An 18,237-nucleotide genomic window follows, 5' to 3' on the forward strand; every position below is an offset into this window, starting at 1 on the left:
CACACATTTGGACATGCATGTTTTATGTTAATGTATGCTTTCAGGTGGGGTTACAGTGTTGCTAGTTTATTGTGTTAATAAGAGTCTTTTGGGTTAGTTTTCTCTGGCCTTCAGTGAGTTGCTTTAGGAGGTTAGTTGCTTGGATTGTTGTGTCAGTCAGCAGCTGTGCTGAGGTAGTAAAGGTGCTGGGTTAGTGTGTTGTAGCTGGTGTTGGGTACTTGCCTGTGTTGGGTTAGTGTGTGTAGGGTGAGTGTGTTGGGTACTTGCCTGTGTTGGGTTAGTGTGTGTGTGTGTGTGTAGTGTGTGTGTTGGGCACACTTGCCTGTGTCGGGTTAGTGTGTATGTGTAGGGTGTGTGTGTGTGTTGGGCACTTGCCTGTGTTGGGTTAGTGTGTGTGTTACGAGTGTGTGTGTGTTGGGTACTTGCCTGTGTTGGGTTAGTGTGTGTGTGTAGGGTGTGTGTTGGGTACTTGCCTGTGTTGGGTTAGTGTGTGTGTGTGTAGGGTGTGTGTGTTGGGCACTTGCCTGTGTTGGGTTAGTGTGTGTGTGTGTGTGTGTGTGTGTAGGGTGTGTAGGGTGTGTGTGTGTGTTGGGTACTTGCCTGTGTTGGGTTAGTGTGTGTGTGTGTGTGTGTGTGTGTGTATGGTGTGTGTGTGTGTTGGGTACTTGCCTGTGTTGGGTTAGTGTGTGTGTGTGTGTGTGTGTTGGGTACTTGCCTGGCTTGGGTTCCTGCGGTGTGTCTGCAGTGTGCTGCTCCAGGGTTCAGCTGTAGGGCAGAGACTCTCTCCGGCTGTAATCATATCCATCCTGTAGCCTCCACTCCTAAAGAGCAAGAGAGAATCTACCCTCTCTATCTCTCTCTTTCCCTCTCTCTCTCTCCCCTCCCTCCCTCTCTCTTGCCCTCTCTTTCCCTCTCTCTCTCCCTCTCCCTTCCTCTGTCTCTCTCGCTTTCACCATCCCATACCAAGCTTTCACTGTCCTTCTCTCCATGTCTCTCCCTGTCACCATCTGTCTCCATAGCACTTTCTCCTTTCTCTCTCCCTCCCTCTCTCTCTCTTATTCCTTCTGCTCTCCTCTCTCTCTCTCTCTCTTTCTCTTTCTACCTCTCTCACTCTGGCACAACTTGTCTATGATTAGACTCACCGGCACACGCAGTTCTGAACAGTGTTGAGAATTGGCTGAATGCTCCGTCGAGAGTGTGTAGGCGGGGCCTATGACCATGCGTGTGTGTGTGTGTGTGTGTGCGCAATAGTGTGCGCAGTCGCGTGCGTCTGCTGGTATGGGGAATCGGGGGCTTAACATTTATCTATCAGGGACCGAAGGGTAACTGAGCATTTGCACATTTGCACTGGTTCCTGCTTCAGTTTGCCTATGCGTGTGTGCGGCGAGTCAAGTTTAGCTGTGTAAGAGTGAGAGAGTGTGTGTTTGTGTGTGTTGAGCGGAGATTCGGCTCAGAAATGGAATATCGCAGACGGCGAGTCGAGGATTTCAGACGGTCTTCATACAGCCCAGGTAAAGCACAGAAGAAAGGCACATACACACAGACACAGACACAGACACAGACACAGACACAGACACAGACACAGACACAGACACAGACACAGACACAGACACAGACACAGACACAGACACAGACACAGACACAGACACACACACACACTCTCCCGACAGGAGATGTATTTAAAGTACAGTATGTATTTTACAATACTTTAATCAACAACTGTTTTATCATACATTTTGATAGACACTCCATTGGACTATCATCAATTTTAAGCAGTCAGTCAAATACCTGGCAAAAGACCCTAACTCTTCAACTAATCGAATTGTCAACTAGACCTAGCTAACCCTTATGCCCACTTCACCCAGTTCCTCATTCAAACCCTAACTGCTAGTAGCACTTTGCCTTTAGCCTGTCTGTTGCCTGCAACACACACAAAAAAAGTGTCTGCAAATAATAGGAGGACGAAACAGGCTATTGAAGTAAAGTGGGGCCCTTACCAAGAGCAGACAGCTGTTGCTATTGCAGTGCGCTCCAGCTCAGTGAGCCGTGTGGATGCACATGTGCAGTAGTGTGGGGTGAGACGTGCTCTCCGTCGCTGGGCCTGCCCTGCCCTGCTCTGGGCGTCTACGTGTAGTAGCAGCAACAGGTGGGGGGGGTCGGGTGCTCGAGCGTGTGCAGCGACCTGCAGGCTCCGGGGGTCCGCCGCTCTCTGGCCGGCCTGATCTAGCCAAGAGATTAAGACTCCAGCACACCTCAGTGGAACAGAAAGGTCATCGACTCAACGGTTTAGTAATTCAAGATGTCAACGGGCAGATCGGCTTCCATATCTTGGAAAGATCCATCAGATAAAATGCCACTTAAGACTATTAGTGATCAGCAAGCCTACGCTGGAGGGGATCGTTGTTTGGGCTGCCACAGTGGTGTGTGTGTGAGTGTGTGTGCGTAAACAAATCAACTATAAATATAAAGTAGACAAAAGTCACAGAGAGGACATGTAAGAGCGAGGTGCTGAGAGTTTTGATGGCTCTCCCAATACGGATGCTGAAACCTGATTTGCTCAATGGCTTAATTTACCAGCACTTAAATCAAAGTGTGTGACATGCTCCTCTGGCCTATACCCCAAATGCTTGCATGTGTGTGTGTGTGTGTGTGTGTGTGTGTGTGTGTGTGTGTGTGTGTGAGAGTGGTAGACATGCACACGTCCACACACACACACACACACACACAAACACACACACACACACACACACACACACACAGCCTTGTGTTGTTGCCAGGGTGATGTGCCTGTAGCCATCACAGCGGGGTGCTGACGGCTGAGGGGGCCGGGGTGGTGGGCTGTTGGAAAGGATGCAAGAAGTGCAAGTTGTTGAGCTGCTCCAAGTGTTTTGTGTGTGTGTGTGTCTGGGTGTGTGTGTGTGTGTCTGTGTCTATCTGGGAGGTGGGGGATGGTGGGGGGGTCACGCAGGTTTGCCGATATGATGGATGCATCCATTGTCCTACTGTCTATTTAAAGAGCTCACCTGCATGTTTTGCTCCCTAACTCTGTCTCGTCTCTCTCTCTGTTGCTGGGTGTGTTTGTGCCCGCGTTGCACTCTAGAACTGTCCACTCACTCTGGGCCTTCTCAGTGAGGAGCCCTCTCAGTGATCTCTGCTGCACCTGAGCACGCCACAGTTTATGCTAATGCAACCAGTGGTCAGCTAACCTCGGCCTCGTTCTGGATGTGTGTGTGTTTGGAACTGCTGTAAGATGGTTAACACTCATGCCTTTACTAACCGTCCGAATCATCACACACATGACTTGTATTCATCATAAAGTACAAAGAGGTCATGCAGCTTAGAGCATTACCATACACATGGAATTCTAAAACACACCGCCGTAATGTCAAGATGATAAATTGCCACAGAATGGAAGGAATAAAAGCATAGTCATGACATTACAAAGCATCCAAATCATCACACACGTGACTCCTCTCACGAAAGACCTTGACATTGAGATTCAGCCTTCTTCATGATACTGCTCAAACCTCTCCAAAGGCTGCAGGTCCTGGGCTGGTTTTGCAGCTCGAGACTGTTTTGTGCTGCTTGTGGCGCAGGTGAAGTGGCTCTGATGTTGCTGTTCTGTAACACAACCCTAAGCAGCCAGGGGCCGGGGCACAGAGGTGGAGTATGAATGCCACAGAACTCAACGGCGATATTCTTACACACAGACAGACATGTGTTTGTCAGTATGGGCTAAAATATGACGTGCCAGGTTTGTAAACACCTATTTGTGTGTGTGTGTGTGTGTGTGTGTGTGTGTGTGTGTGTGTGTGTGTGTGTGTGTGTGTGTGTATGTGTGTGTGTGTGTGTGTGTGTGTGGTGTGTGTGGTGTGTGTGGTGTGTGTGGTGTGTGTGGTGTGTGTGGTGTGTGTGGTGTGTGTGTGTGTGTGTGTGGTGTGTGTGTGTGTGTGTGTGTGTGTGTCTACAGAGAAGACCAGGAAGGAGCTGACCACTAAGGGCTCTGGTGGAATGGAGGTCATCCTGGCCTCTCTGGAGGTGAGTCCTCAGCAGACCTAACCTCCGCAGAACAAACACAAACGCCGCAGTGCACTGAACTGTACTGTACTGCACCATCATGGAGTATTCTCACTCACACAGGACCAGACATGGGCCACAGGCATGTTCTAGAGGCTAGCAGTTCTCATAGAATTCAAAGAGCTCACACTCCAGAAGAAAAAAATCTGTCTCTTTAAGTATGAAGACACATGGCTAGCTGAAGTATTCTAATGGCTCTGTTGTGCATGGTGACATTATCTTGAACGTGTTTATGGGAGTATAGTAGGTTTCAAAATGTCATCCCATTTATAAAACACGCACACATGCAGTACCTCTAGACCAAAATACAAGTGTAATGCTCCTCTCAAAGCACTTTATACTACACTGTGATTTAAACTATGATCACACAAATCTTTCACTGTGCCATTGGCCACGCTCACGCTCACAACTCCATCTCTCCCACTGATTGGTAGAACACACGGGACCTGCAGACCATCTTGAACATCCTGAACATCTTGAATGAACTGCTGAGTGTAGGTAAGTGCACTGCATGATGCCCTCCTGGCTGATGGGAGACTGATATTTATAGGACTGTTAAAACTGTGACTGATGGCTTTATAGAGTCCGATAGCATGATTACCAGGCCAGTTGTTCAGGGGCTCTTTATCTTCCTCTAACGAGCTGGTGTGTGTGTGTGTGTGTGTGTGTGTGTGTGTGTGTTTATGTTTATGTTTATGTTTATGTGTGTGTGTGTGTGTAGGTGGAGGCAGGAGGATAGGAGTGTGTGTGAGTAAAGGTGGTACAGGTGTGCTCCTGCAGCTGTTGATCAGCTCCAGTAAGGAATCTCCACCCAACGAGGACCTCATGCTGCATGTCCATTCCCTGCTGGCCAAAATAGGACCCAAAGGTACACACACACTCACACACACACACACACACACACACACACATGCACACAATTACTGACTGAGATGGGCACTGCAGCATTACTAAAAGCCTGTGATACAGTAGCTGGAACAAACGTGTTGTTTTCAGTCAGCAAAGCATACATACAGTATATAGTACATACACTCACACACTTGCACAAATGATCTTCTCATAATTTGTAATCATGTAAGAGTGTGCTCACTGTGTGTGTGTGTGTGTGTGTGTGTGTGTGTGTGTGTGTGTGTGTGTGTGTGTGTGTGTGTGTGTGTGTCTGTGTGTGTGTGTGTGTGTGTGTGTGTGTGTGTGTGTGTGTGTGTGTGTGTGTGTGTGTGTGTGTGTGTGTGTGTGTGTGTGTGTGTGTGTGTGTGTGTGTGTGTGTGTGTGTGTGTGTGTGTGTGTGTGTGTATGTGTGTGTGAGTAGATAGGAAGTTTGGTGTGAAGGCTCGTCTGACCGGAGCTCTTAACGTGACCGTTAACCTCCTGAAGCAGAATGTCCACAACAACAAACTCCTGCTGCCATGCCTGCAAGTGCTGCGTGTCTACTCTGCCAACTGTGAGTCTCAATGTCCTTGTCTCACTCACACACACTCACACACACTCACATACACACACATACACACACACTTGAGAATAGCTACACTAGTTTGTTTATTTTAGTAGAATAACACACTATCTTCACTCCCGTCATCCGGTACCTTGTAAACCATTAGAAATATTTAGGCCAGCAGTGCTGCCAAAGTAGTGCTATGTTGAACATGTTTTCCGTTGTGCCATAGTTCATAGTGTTTGTGTGTGTGTGTGTGTGTGTGTGTGTGTGTTACAGCGGTGAATGCAGTCTCATTAGGAAAGAATGGAGTTGTGGAGCTGATGTTTAAAGTCATTGGACCCTACAGCAAGAAGAACACCAGTGTCATGAAGTATGTAAATGGACTCAGTGATGGCATTTGCAGCTCTGCTCTGTGTTTCTGTGTGTGCGTGTGTGTGTGTGTGTGTATGTGTGTGTGTGCATCTGTGTGTGCGTGTGTGTGTGTGTGTGTGTGTACCCCCATGTTTGAATCTATGTGTGTCTGTGAAACATAGACAGAAAGACTGTGTATGTTTTTGCGTGTCTGTGAGCAGACTGAGAGAGGGAGAGAGAGAGTGTGTGTGTGTGTGTGTGTAGTGTGACTTTTCTCTGTATGTTTTGACAGAGTGGCGTTGGACACACTGGGAGCATTGCTGAAATCCAGTGAGTTATGAGAAGGTTTAATGTTTCAGTCAGTGCTTCTTTGTCTGTGTGGGTGTGTGTCTGTCCTGCTGGTGCGGTGTGTGTGTGTGTGAACTGACCGTGTATTTCTGGAAGTATCTGCACTATAGCCTACATACTGTATACCATACATATAAATACAACATTAAATATGCAAGTGTGTGTACGTTTTTTGCACATGTCTATGTCTTTCCCCTGTGTGTGTGTGCGTGTGTGTGTGTGTGTGTGTGTGTGTAGAGATGAATGCCCGGCGTGCCGTAGAGAGGGCTCAAGTGTCCACCCTGCTGGCCATCTACCAGGACTGGCACCGCAACGACACCCGCCACCGCCACACGCTCATCCGCAAGAGCATTCTGGGATGCCTGAAGAACGTGACCAATAGCAAGCTGGGCAGGAAGGCCTTCATCGAGGCCGACGGCATGAGAATCCTCTACAACACATCCACTGTGAGCGCCATGCTGTCTTCATACACACTCACCATATGGCCCATACATTACATATGGGCATACATTACACTCAGATACACTCAGGTTTCCTGTGCTCTCTAGGCTCCTTCTTGTGAGCATTTCCAGATGTGTATGTATCTTATGATTGTGTGTGTGTGTGTGTGTGTGTGTGTGTGTGTGTGTGTGTGTGTGTGTGTGTGTGTGTGTGTGTGTGTGTGTGTGTGTGTGTGTGTGTGTGTGTGTGTGTGTGTGTGTGTGTGTGTGTGTGTGTGTGTGTGTGTGTTTGTGACAGGAGTGCCTGCCTGTGCGGACTCTGGACTCGCTGGTCAGCACGTCCAGTCTGATCATGAGGAAGTGCTTCCCTAAGAACCGGCTGCCGCTGCCCACCATTAAGAGCGTCTATCAGCACGACCTGCCCCATGTGCCTGCAGGAGGCCCTGTGGCACAGCTCTACAACCAGCCCCCCGGGGGTGAGCACCTATTACTACACTACACTACACTACACTACACTACACTACACTACAGCTCTACAACCAGCCCCCCGGGGGTGAGCACCATACTACACTACACTACACTACACTACACTACACTACACTACACTACACTACACTACACTACACTACAGCTCTACAACCAGCCCCCCGGGGGTGAGCACCATACTACACTACACTACACTACACTACACTACACTACAGCTCTACAACCAGCCCCCCGGGGGTGAGCACCATACTACACTACACTACACTACACTACACTACACTACAGCTCTACAACCAGCCCCCTGGGGGTGAGCACCTATTACTACACTACACTACACTACACTACACTACACTACACTACAGCTCTACAACCAGCCCCCCGGGGGTGAGCACCATACTACACTACACTACACTACACTACACTACACTACACTACAGCTCTACAACCAGCCCCCTGGGGGTGAGCACCTATTACTACACTACACTACACTACACTACACTACACTACAGCTCTACAACCAGCCCCCCGGGGGTGAGCACCATACTACACTACACTACACTACACTACACTACACTACACTACACTACACTACACTACACTACACTACAGCTCTACAACCAGCCCCCTGGGGGTGAGCACCATACTACACTACACTACACTACACTACACTACACTACACTACACTACAGCTCTACAACCAGCCCCCCGGGGGTGAGCACCATACTACACTACACTACACTACAGCTCTACAACCAGCCCCCTGGGGGTGAGCACCTATTACTACACTACACTACACTACACTACACTACACTACACTACACTACACTACAGCTCTACAACCAGCCCCCTGGGGGTGAGCACCATACTACACTACACTACACTACACTACACTACACTACACTACACTACAGCTCTACAACCAGCCCCCTGGGGGTGAGCACCTATTACTACACTACACTACACTACACTACACTACACTACACTACACTACAGCTCTACAACCAGCCCCCTGGGGGTGAGCACCATACTACACTACACTACACTACACTACACTACACTACACTACAGCTCTACAACCAGCCCCCCGGGGGTGAGCACCATACTACACTACACTACACTACAGCTCTACAACCAGCCCCTTGGGGGTGAGCACCTATTACTACACTACACTACACTACACTACACTACACTACACTACACTACAGCTCTACAACCAGCCCCCCGGGGGTGAGCACCATACTACACTACACTACACTACACTACACTACACTACACTACACTACACTACAGCTCTACAACCAGCCCCCTGGGGGTGAGCACCATACTACACTACACTACACTACACTACACTACAGCTCTACAACCAGCCCCCCGGGGGTGAGCACCATACTACACTACACTACACTACACTACAGCTCTACAACCAGCCCCCCGGGGGTGAGCACCATACTACACCATTACACTACACTACACTACACTACTCTACACTACACTACACTACTCTACACTACACTACACTACACTACACTACACTACACTACAGCTCTACAACCAGCCCCCTGGGGGTGAGCACCATACTACACCATTACACTACACTACACTACACTACACTACACTACACTACACTACACTACACTACACTACACTACACTATAGCTCTACAACTAGTCCCCCGGGGGTGAGCACCATACTACACCACTACACTACACTACACTACACTACAGCTCTACAACCAGCCCCCCGGGGGTGAGCACCATACTACACTACACTACACTACACTACACTACAGCTCTACAACCAGCCCCCCGGGGGTGAGCACCATACTACACTACACTACACTACACTACAGCTCTACAACCAGCCCCCCGGGGGTGAGCACCATACTACACCATTACACTACACTACACTACACTACTCTACACTACACTACACTACTCTACACTACACTACACTACACTACACTACACTACACTACAGCTCTACAACCAGCCCCCTGGGGGTGAGCACCATACTACACCATTACACTACACTACACTACACTACACTACACTACACTACACTACACTACACTACACTATAGCTCTACAACTAGTCCCCCGGGGGTGAGCACCATACTACACCACTACACTACACTACACTACACTACAGCTCTACAACCAGCCCCCCGGGGGTGAGCACCATACTACACTACACTACACTACACTACACTACAGCTCTACAACCAGCCCCCCGGGGGTGAGCACTACACTACACTACACTACACTACACTACACTACAGCTCTTCAACCAGCCCCCCGGGGGTGAGCACCATACTACACTACACTACACTACACTACACTGCAGCTCTACAACCAGCCCCCCGGGGGTGAGCACCATACTACACTACACTACACTACACTACACTACACTACACTACACTACACTACAGCTCTACAACCAGCCCCCCGGGGGTGAGCACCATACTACACCATTACACTACACTACACTACACTACTCTACACTACACTACACTACTCTACACTACACTACACTACACTACACTACACTACACTACAGCTCTACAACCAGCCCCCCGGGGGTGAGCACCATACTACACCACTACACTACACTACACTACACTACACTACACTACACTATAGCTCTACAACTAGTCCCCCGGGGGTGAGCACCATACTACACCACTACACTACACTACACTACACTACAGCTCTACAACCAGCCCCCCGGGGGTGAGCACCATACTACACTACACTACACTACACTACACTACACTACACTACACTACACTACAGCTCTACAACCAGCCCCCCGGGGGTGAGCACCATACTACACCACTACACTACACTACACTACACTACACTACACTACACTACACTACACTACACTACACTACACTACACTACACCACTACACTACACTACACTACACTACACTACACTACACTACACTACAGCTCTACAACCAGCCCCCCGGGGGTGAGCACTACACTACACTACACTACACTACACTACACTACAGCTCTTCAACCAGCCACACAGGGGTGAGCACCATACTACACCACTACACTACACTACACTACACTACAGCTCTACAACCAGCCCCCCGGGGGTGAGCACCATACTACACCACTACACTACACTATGCTACATTACACTACACTACACTACACTACAGCTCTTCAACCAGCCACCCAGGGGTGAGCACCATACTACACTACACTACACTACACTACACTACACTACAGCTCTACAACCAGCCCCCCGGGGGTGAGCACCATACTACACCACTACACTACACTACACTACACTACACTACACTACACTACAGCTCTTCAACCAGCCACCCAGGGGTGAGCACCATACTACACTACACTACACTACACTACACTACACTACACTACACTACACTACACTACACTACACTACAGCTCTACAACCAGCCCCCCGGGGGTGAGCACTACACTACACTACACTACACTACACTACACTACACTACACTACACTACACTACTCTACACTACACTACACTACACTACACTACACTACACTACAGCTCTACAACCAGCCACCCAGGGGTGAGCACCATACTACACTACACTACACTACACTACACTACACTACAGCTCTACAACCAGCCACCCAGGGGTGAGCACCATACTACACTACACTACACTACACTACACTACACTACACTACACTACACTACACTACACTACACTACACTACACTACACTACAGCTCTTCAACCAGCCCCCCGGGGGTGAGCACCATACTACACTACACTACACTACAGCTCTACAACCAGCCCCCTGGGGGTGAGCACCTATTACTACACTACACTACACTACACTACACTACACTACACTACACTACACTACACTACAGCTCTACAACCAGCCCCCCGGGGGTGAGCACCATGCTACACCACTACACTACACTACACTACACTACACTACACTACACTACAGCTCTTCAACCAGCCACCCAGGGGTGAGCACCATACTACACTACACTACACTACAGCTCTACAACCAGCCCCCCGGGGGTGAGCACCATACTACACTACACTACACTACACTACACTACACTACACTACACTACACTACACTACACTACACTACACTCCACTGCACTACACCACCACACTACAGCTCTACAACCAGCCCCTTGGGGGTGAGCACCGCACTACACTACTCTACACTACACTACACTACACTACACTACACTACACTACACCACAGCTCCAGCACACTCCAAGCACCATCACAACTTAATGTATGTTTCTCTGCACTCTAATTTGCCAAACAAAGATGGCCGTGTTCACAGTGCTAGATCAAATGAAGTAAAGGGGAAGATCACACAAGGGGAGTTACATGCCCACTAGATTTGTTGGTGCCACTCAGCAATTTATGAACCAAGATTGAAGAACAATATGTCAGTATACCTACTTGTACTTAAATGGTAACACAACATGGTCTGATGAAATTAAATCTTTATATGATTTGAATCTGCATGGGAGTTACACATTTTTACCGGAGAATATTTCCTATACGAAATCAAATGTCTTACCAAGGCGCTTTCTTTCTTTCTTTTGTCATTTCTGGGCTTAATGTCATTGAGGGAGGAGAAAAGAGATGCTTTTCATGTTAACAGAGTTGCAGAACAGAATATTTTAAAAGTTTCCTAAAAACCCTTTAGATATATTTTTTCTTCATGTTCATGTCAAAACCATTGAAAGGGAAATATGTATAACATAAAACAACAATAGAATAAGAAAGAAGTTGGTAATATCTTTCACAGTTACTTTCAGATAAATGAGCTTTTCTAGAGCATGAACCCCTATGGACTGCCACTTGTTATTATCTTCAAAATGCTCTTACTTTTGATCTAGGGCACTTTGAAATACTAGACTACCAGTATAATAATAATAATAATAATAATAGTGGTCATTTTTATTTATCTGCCTCTTTCCACAATACATGTTCCAAAGTGTTGTTGTGTGTCCTATGTGAAAGAGCATGTTATGTCTGTGGTCAGTTGAGGGCTTGAGCATGTGTTGTGTTTCTCTTGTTAGTGGACGACGTGGTGGATGAGAGTGACGATAACGAGGACATGGAGCCGGACACGGAGAACGACACGGAGAACGAAGAGGACGAGAAGGACAAGGGACAGGTACAGGCTGTGGCTGTGGCTGTATACTAGAGCTCGCTCTCACCTGTCACCTGTCATATGTGACACCTGTACAATGCCTCATATAATCTCCGTCTCCTAAAACCTCCTTCCAGAATGATGACATTGAGACGGACATTGCTAAGCTGCGTCCGAGGCAGGTGCAGACTCGGCCCTTTGATGAGCTGAGGGTGTACGAGCGCTTCTTTCTGGAATTTTCTGAGGACTTTCAGGTAAAGCTTTTTGAACAGGCTAGTAGTAGCTGCAGTGCTTTTTCTTGTGTTTTTGTAGATGCCTGTGTGTTTCCCTGTCTCAGGTTGATGACCTCATTTGCCCTGTCTGTCGCAGGATTTCGACTTGACCAATTCCAAGGCGGGCGTTGGCGTGACGCCAGCCCCTCCCCTCCCCAAACCCCCCAGGCCGGTCATGGTGCCCACGGGCCAGACCCCGCCCAAGGGCCCCCCCGAGGCCGAGCTCAAGTCCTGCCGGCCGGAGAAGGGCGAGCCGCGGCCGCCGGGGCCCCTGGAGCTGGACAACATCAGCCTGAGCCGCGCGCCCGAGAAGCTGCTCCAGAGCGAGAGCCCCAGCCCCAGCCCAGGGCCCGGCCACAGCCCCGCGGCCCCCGACCGCACCCCGCCGCTGGGGCCCACGGCCGCGCCACCACCACGGGCCCCCGACGCCCTGGAGCTGGAGCTGAGCAGCAGCCTGAACCGGCTGGCCCTGGATGGAGGAGGTGGAGGAGGTGGAGGAGGTGGAGGAGGAGGTGGAGGAGGGGGCAGTGGGAGCAGCGGGACGGGCGGGGGCCCGGAGGACGGCGTGCTGGAGGTGCCCGACACGGCGGCGCTGCTGCCGCTGCACGACCCCGAGCTCTACGTGCAGGTGGCCAAGGGAACGCGCTCCGTGCCCAGCTACACGGAGGTGGCGTACCCGGACTACTGCGGGCACCTGGCGCCCAGCACACCTGAGCCCATCCTGGAGAGAGTGTACGGAGTACAGAGGTGAGACAGGAGGCCAGAGCAGCACAGCATAGACCTACTGTACACACACACACACACACACACACACACACACACACACACACACACACACACATAGAGAATGTTGAACTATTTGTTGTTGTTGTTGTTGTGAGCAGGACCAAGATCTTTCAGGACATTGAGCGTCTCATCCACCCCAGTGACATCCTGGATAAAGTAGTCTATGACCTTGACCTGCAGAGGTGAGGGAGTGACCAATCGTGTGTGTGTGTGTGTGTGTGTGTGTGTGTGTGTGTGTGTGTGTGTGTGTGTGTGTGTGTGTGTGTGTGTGTGTGTGTGTGTGTGTGTGTGTGTGTGTGTGTGTGTGTGTGTGTGTGTGTGTGTGTGTGTGTGTGTGAGAAAGAGAGAGAGGGAGAGAGCAATAGAGACGTGAGGTTTGGACCTGTCTAATCAGTGTGTTATGTCTTTTACTATTCTTTTCTCCCATTGTGTGACCTCAACTGTCTTGTCTCCTGCTTTTTTCTCCTCTCTCTCTCCCCCTCTCCTCTCTCTCCCTCCCCCTTTCCTCTCTTCTCTTCTCCTCTCCTCTTCCTCTCTCTCTCTCCCGACCCACATCCTCTGTCTGCTCCAACACACAACTGCAGTGTCCTGCCAAAGATCTGTCATCTTGAATCTTAAATCTTAAATCATCTCCATTTGAGAGGCACTTACTAGATGATTTTCTCTGTGTATGTGTGTACTAATTTATTCTAACCAAACGGAATTACTTCACAGCGCCGGCCCATTAATTATTGTGTTTAATGACTGTGTTCAGATCAAGTGTGTGTAGTCATGTACTGTACTGTAGCGTGTCCTTCTTCCATCCCCATGTGTTGCGGTGTCTTTCTTCTTCTCCCTCTTCAACTCTTTCTCTTCTCTTCTCTTCCCTCCATCTCTCCCCCGGGTCTGCTTCCTCTGTGGCTCTCTCTTGTGTCCGGTCTCTCTTCCGTAGCTGTCCGGTCATCGATGACGGAGAGACGCTCAAGTTCAACTCCCAGTTTGAGTCTGGGAACCTGCGGAAGGCCGTCCAAGTCAGGAAGTAAGTGAGGCCGTCCGGTGTCCTCTCTCACGTGTCCAACACCCTCTTCAGTCACCCATTCAACACATAGGGCTTTGCCATGAGTACAGGGACTGCATTTGGGATGTGTATTGGATTACCATTTGGGAAAACGTGGCTGAATGTGTGTGGTGTGGGTCTGATGCTGAATTCATATTTATATTCATGCATCATGTTCATATTCTGTGTGTGTGCGTGCGTGTGTGTGTGTGTGCGTGTGTCTGTGCGTGTGTCTGTGCGTGTGTGTGTGCGTGTGTGTGTGTATTTCAGGTTTGAGTATGATTTAATCCTGAACTCGGACATCAACAGTAATCACTACCATCAGTGGTTCTACTTTGAAGTGAGCAGCATGCGTGTAGGAACACCATATCGCTTCAACATCATCAACTGTGAGAAGGCCAACAGCCAGTTCAACTATGGTGGGTTCTACTGCATAAAGCACAGTGCAGCACCTTCATACTCGTGTTGGCCCGTTCACATGCTCCTGTGCATTAAAGCAGCTATGAACGTTCTTTACCTTAATATAATAGCTTCAAAGTCATTTCGATGGTAAAGAAACTTAGTATAGAAACACCTAGTATAGCTGGCAGAGCCTCTCAGGGGGAAAACCAGCCTTGCAATTTGGCTGACAGTGAACTAGAGACATCTTGTGAGAATCGTGGAACATCACCTGGGCAGTAGATACAGCTCTTTGGAGACCTGTTGCTAGTCCTTCTGTTTCAAATCAACTGCATATGTATCGTTGTCTAGGGGGAAGGGCTCATGGCATGGCATGAGAAGTATTTACAATGGTTGGGTAAAGTATTAATATTCCCCACCTCTAGGGGGAGCCCTACTGTCACCAAAATACCCAATACTGTATCTGTATAGGACTTTTAATGTGTGCAGAGGGGTTTTTAGGGAGTTTTGGAGCCAAAAAATGTGCTTGGCTGGCGCCTGCATTTGCCGCTTGAAAAGTTATCAACTATTTCTGCAAGCAATGCCAATGATGCAACACCATACAATGGAACCACAATTCAGTTCCCCGAGAAAGTCTCCATCATAGCAGACGACAGAAGTGTGTGAGCAGGTGGTTATAGCCCACGGGGCACTAGGTCATGATCATGCATGTTTACACTGCGTCATCAACAGTGTAAAAGTGGTGTGTGGAGCTGATGCTGATGCTGACTGTAAGATGTCCCCGCAGGTATGCAGGTGCTCATGTACTCCGTACAGGAGGCCATCAGTGGACGGCCACAGTGGGGAAGAACCGGCCAAGACATCTGCTACTACAAGTAAACATCACTAGGCTTTCTCTCTCTCTCCCCGTCTCTCTCTCCATCTATCTCTCTCTCTGTGTCTCTCCGTCTATCTCTCTGCCTGTCTCTCTCTCTCTCTCTCTCTCTCTCTCTCTCTCTCCTCCATGTCCTGATTGAGAGGCTGTAGTGTATTGCTGATGGTAGGTCTCTTATCAGGTATTAGAGTATTGATTGATAACTGGCTCCAGCAGACAGACAGACAGGTGTATTGATCAGTAATGCAGGACTGATGGTAGGGAGGCAGACAGACCAGACACTGACAAAGTGATTGATTGTGTTGCTTAGGAACCATTTCTCCAGGAGTTCCATCGCGACGGGCGGCCAAAAGGGAAAATCTTACTACACCATGACCTTCACTGTGACCTTCCACCACAAGGATGACGTCTGTTACTTCGCCTACCATTACCCCTACACCTACTCCACACTAAAGGTACCACATTACCCCTACACCTACTCCACACTAAAGGTACCACATTACCACACTACCCCTACACCTACTCCACACTAAAGGTACCACACTACCTTTACCCTTACACCTACTCCACACTAAAGGTTCTACATTACCCCTACACCTACTCCACACTAAAGGTACCACCGTACTACATTACCCCTACACCTACTCCTCACTAAAGGTACTACTTTACCCCTACACCTACTCCACACTAGAGGTACTACATTAACCCTACACCTACTCCACACTAAAGGTACCACCACACTACCATTACCCCTACACCTACCCCACACTAAAGGTACTACTTTACCCCTACACCTACTCCACACTAAAGGTACTACATTACCCCCACACCTACTCCACACTAAAGGTACCACACTACTACCATTTACCATTACACCTACACCTACTTATTCCACCATCTCAGTGTTCCTCTAGTATTCCAGCTGCTTCTCTGCTTTACTCCTAAAGTGTACTTTAATGCATGTGTGTGTGTGTGTGTGTGTGTGTGTGTGTGTGTGTGTGTGAGCAGATGCACCTGCAGAAGCTGCAGGAGAAGTGTGGTGACGGGGTGTACCTGCGGGAGGACGTGCTGTGTGAGACGCTGGGGGGGAACCCCTGTCCTCTGCTCACCATCACCGCCATGCCCGACAGCACCAGCCCTACGCACCTCAACCACCTGCGTAAGACACACACACACACACACACACACACTCTCACAAACACACTCACTCATGCACTCACATTAACACATACACACACACACACTCATAGACAAACATTTACAAACATACCCACACATACACACACCTTCATACACATGTAAACAAACAGACACTTACATATGCATGCAAACTTATACCCACAACAGCACACACACACACATGCTCACATGTATCCTGTGTGTGTGTGTGTGTGTGCAGGGAGCCGTCCGGTTGTGTTCCTGTCGGCGCGTGTGCACCCGGGCGAGACCAATGCCAGCTGGGTGATGAAGGGCACGCTGGAGTTCCTGACGGGCAACTCCCCCCTGGCACACAGCCTGCGGGCATGCTACCTCTTCAAGATCATCCCCATGCTCAACCCAGACGGGGTCATCAACGGCAGGTACTGGAGGAGCACAGAAGACAAACACACACTCACACCCACTCAGAACACATTAGTCTTTAATCCTGAACTCAGAGGGCAAAACCTTACCAAGAGCAAAACAGCACAGACAAGTACAATGACTACAAATATTATTGACTTATCAGTACTAGCACTATAAAGCAAAGAGAGGTTATGATAGATACACACACATACACACACATACACACACTCACACACAAACCAGCTACTATATTCAGCAAATTACACAACACAACACACGCACACACACACAAACCAGCTACTATATTCTATATTCAGCAAACCACAAAACACACACCCCCACACCCACACACACTCCCATTTCTCCTCTCTGTGTTCCATTCTTTTGGATCACCACATGATCCTGCTGAACCCCAGAGTTGGCACCGATATGTGTTCATTTCAAATGGCCTTCATTGTATCTTATCCAAAGTTCAGGAGCGGGTCATGACCGGGTCATGAACTAGAAACATGGTCTGGCTTCTTCAGATGAACCCTGAGTCAGATGAGGGTAGAGTCTGTCGTCCTCATGAATCCTCCCCCTCCAGCAGGAATCTGAGGCTACAGTGCGCTCCTCTCCATGCCCTCAGGGAGGCCAACGGATCAGCTCACAGACATCTCCCATACGCACTTCATACACACACAAGACACAGACATCTCCCATACGCACTTCATACACACACAAGACACAGACATCTCCTATACGCACTTCATACACACACCAGCTACACACACAAGACACAGACATCTCCTAGATTAGATTAGATTAGATTAGGTTAGATTAAACTTTATTGGCATTGTGCAGAGTACAAGTACAAAGACAGCGAAATGCAGTTTGCATCTAACCAGAAGTGCAAGAAAAGCAGAAAAGTGCAATGTGAGTAGACAAGAAGTATAGACAGGTGGTGCATGTACAGGACAGGATCTATAGTGCAGGGTAGACAGTAGTATACTATTGGTTTACAGAAGGTGTTTTACATTAATA

At 48.9% G+C, this 18,237-nt stretch overlaps 1 protein-coding gene across 1 annotated transcript in view; it reads left to right on the forward strand.

Annotated features, from left to right (window-relative positions):
- Positions 1 to 18,237, forward strand: part of agtpbp1 (ATP/GTP binding carboxypeptidase 1) — a 32,913-nt gene that overhangs the window by 4,695 nt on the left and 9,981 nt on the right. Inside the window, exons 4-22 of the mRNA XM_062544189.1 lie at positions 3,971 to 4,038; positions 4,512 to 4,575; positions 4,799 to 4,945; positions 5,387 to 5,518; positions 5,789 to 5,882; positions 6,156 to 6,193; positions 6,449 to 6,657; positions 6,950 to 7,127; positions 12,211 to 12,308; positions 12,422 to 12,538; positions 12,654 to 13,038; positions 13,069 to 13,303; positions 13,441 to 13,524; positions 14,274 to 14,360; positions 14,649 to 14,797; positions 15,565 to 15,652; positions 15,962 to 16,106; positions 16,660 to 16,810; positions 17,051 to 17,231. Coding sequence (XP_062400173.1) covers positions 3,971 to 4,038; positions 4,512 to 4,575; positions 4,799 to 4,945; positions 5,387 to 5,518; positions 5,789 to 5,882; positions 6,156 to 6,193; positions 6,449 to 6,657; positions 6,950 to 7,127; positions 12,211 to 12,308; positions 12,422 to 12,538; positions 12,654 to 13,038; positions 13,069 to 13,303; positions 13,441 to 13,524; positions 14,274 to 14,360; positions 14,649 to 14,797; positions 15,565 to 15,652; positions 15,962 to 16,106; positions 16,660 to 16,810; positions 17,051 to 17,231 — 2,650 coding nt within the window. The remainder of the gene's footprint in view (positions 1 to 3,970; positions 4,039 to 4,511; positions 4,576 to 4,798; positions 4,946 to 5,386; positions 5,519 to 5,788; positions 5,883 to 6,155; positions 6,194 to 6,448; positions 6,658 to 6,949; positions 7,128 to 12,210; positions 12,309 to 12,421; positions 12,539 to 12,653; positions 13,039 to 13,068; positions 13,304 to 13,440; positions 13,525 to 14,273; positions 14,361 to 14,648; positions 14,798 to 15,564; positions 15,653 to 15,961; positions 16,107 to 16,659; positions 16,811 to 17,050; positions 17,232 to 18,237) is intronic.

The sequence above is a fragment of the Sardina pilchardus genome, chromosome 8 (genome assembly GCF_963854185.1).
Source record: "Sardina pilchardus chromosome 8, fSarPil1.1, whole genome shotgun sequence".
In the NCBI taxonomy this organism is placed as follows: Eukaryota; Metazoa; Chordata; class Actinopteri; order Clupeiformes; family Clupeidae; genus Sardina; species Sardina pilchardus.